The sequence below is a fragment of the Octopus bimaculoides genome, chromosome 17 (genome assembly GCF_001194135.2).
Source record: "Octopus bimaculoides isolate UCB-OBI-ISO-001 chromosome 17, ASM119413v2, whole genome shotgun sequence".
Taxonomy (NCBI): domain Eukaryota; kingdom Metazoa; phylum Mollusca; class Cephalopoda; order Octopoda; family Octopodidae; genus Octopus; species Octopus bimaculoides.
The window spans coordinates 5,298,361-5,300,350 of NC_068997.1; the positions used below are offsets into that span (position 1 = coordinate 5,298,361).

The window sequence follows — 1,990 nt, forward strand, 5'->3', positions numbered from 1 at the left end:
GTGTGTGTGTGTGTGTGTGTGTTCTATGTGAGCACATTTTACACTTGCTGGGGCACTGCCTTAAAAGATTTAGTTGATGAAATTAATTTCAGTACTTACATTTGCTACTTATACTATTACTAAGTTATGAAAAGATGAACAAACCTTAATTTGAATGTACTGAACTTTCCATATATGCTATCCCCTTTTCTGCCATATATATATGTTGATTTGCAAACCTCCCTAGTTGAATTACTGGTCACTAATTTTTTTTTTCTTTCTTTTTCATTTGCTCACTTAAGAGAACCAAAGAAAAGAGAATCTGTTGTGAAAAGGTTGGTTAAAGATAAATTATTCCATGTGACTAAAGCTAGTTTTCTCATTTCTATATTTAACCCTTTAGCATTCACATTATTCTATCCAAAGCAATGCTTATTTATTCACATGTTTTTAATTAATCTTGCATTATCTTTGTAGCTTTGAAATTTTGATGAGATAACTCTTAATTTTTAAAATGATATTGCAGAGTATGTGTAAGAGGCCAGATCTGGCCAGTTTAAACATAAAACTGAATATTTGGGCTGGATATGATGCGTTTAAATTCTAAGAGTTAAAGTTAAGTGGTTAGCATTTATGAGATAAACTAGGTGTAGGTAAATAAGTGTACAAGACACCCTGTTTTGAAATAGATGCAATATGGACAAATGGTTAAGTTTGCTTTGCAACAATGAAGCCCTGGGTTCAATCCCACTGTATGGCATCTTGAACAAATATTTTCTGTAGCCTCAGGTTAACTCTTACCTTGTGAGTGAATTGGGTAGATGGTAACTGTACAGAAGCCTGTTGAGTAGCTTGTACCTGTAACTCAAATGTATAGTTTTGTTATACATTGTCACTAATCCTGCCTGAGAATTACATTAAGCATGTACCTTTGGAATGTTCAGTCACTTAAATGCTAATTCAATTAACAAAACGACTGAATTCTCATTGTTGAAACTGATGGTGATACATCCATCAATATAAATGTAAAATAATGGGGCATGAATATAAAATTGCTAAGAAATAATCTTGACCTTGAACCTCAACCACAAGAACAACACTCAAAATTCCTCAAAGGTACTACAAATGATATGCTATGTAACATTGTAAGATCCACATTGCAAATATTCACCTTCCACTTTAGGGCTAAAAAAAAAATCAATATCTCGGCCTCAAACATACTCACATACACTCAGTCATTATCATTTTACCACATACCAGCTTTACTCATCCACTCTTATTCATGGCATCAGAGGTGGTCATGTTGGATTGTGTTTGAGATCCTCTCACTGAAGGATGGAATAGTCAACTCATTTTTTTGGATATGTGTACATAATCTTTTAATACCTTGTTGAATACCGTGATTATTAACGATGTATTTTGTCTTTCAATACAGATATTGCTTCTTCCATGCTCGAAGAGCTGCGTTGCTACGTCAACGCTCAACACGAAAATGTAAACCAAAGGAAACTCCAGAAACTCTATTGGAAGAACTTGACCATTATGGTAGTCCAGAATGTGAGAGTGATGTTAGAAAATACCGGAATAATAATGAAAGTCTTGCTAGCAGAATAATTGGTAAGATGTCTTTAGAATTGTTGCAATGTGACAATGTGTCAACACATGAATGTAATCTACTATAAACCAGAACTTCCATGGCACTTTTTCTCCACCAAAATGTCTCAGAAAAATAACCCTAGGCCCGATATGCTTAGTTGGGCCAATATTACTTGGTTTAAAGCATTCAAACTTTTTCCTTGAAATTGTGCTCCTGAAATTGGGATGCATCTGATATGCCCATGCATCGTTTATGCCATTAAATACAGCGCATTTTATGCTTAACAGGATATTTAAAACTTGAGATTTGAACTGCCCTTTGTTTAGCATTTGTATTTAATGTTTCCAGACAAAACTGATGGGTTTGTTTTTTTATTTGATATTCTTTCAATGGAAATTTTAAATTCCAAATGTG

General features: G+C 33.8%; 1 protein-coding gene across 1 annotated transcript in view; it reads left to right on the top strand.

Moving 5' to 3' along the window:
* The window catches only part of LOC106883726 (KAT8 regulatory NSL complex subunit 2), a 24,733-nt gene that overhangs the window by 8,958 nt on the left and 13,785 nt on the right, over nucleotides 1-1,990 (top strand). The window contains exons 4-5 of the mRNA XM_014934838.2: nucleotides 282-314; nucleotides 1,415-1,596. Coding sequence (XP_014790324.1) covers nucleotides 282-314; nucleotides 1,415-1,596 — 215 coding nt within the window. The remainder of the gene's footprint in view (nucleotides 1-281; nucleotides 315-1,414; nucleotides 1,597-1,990) is intronic.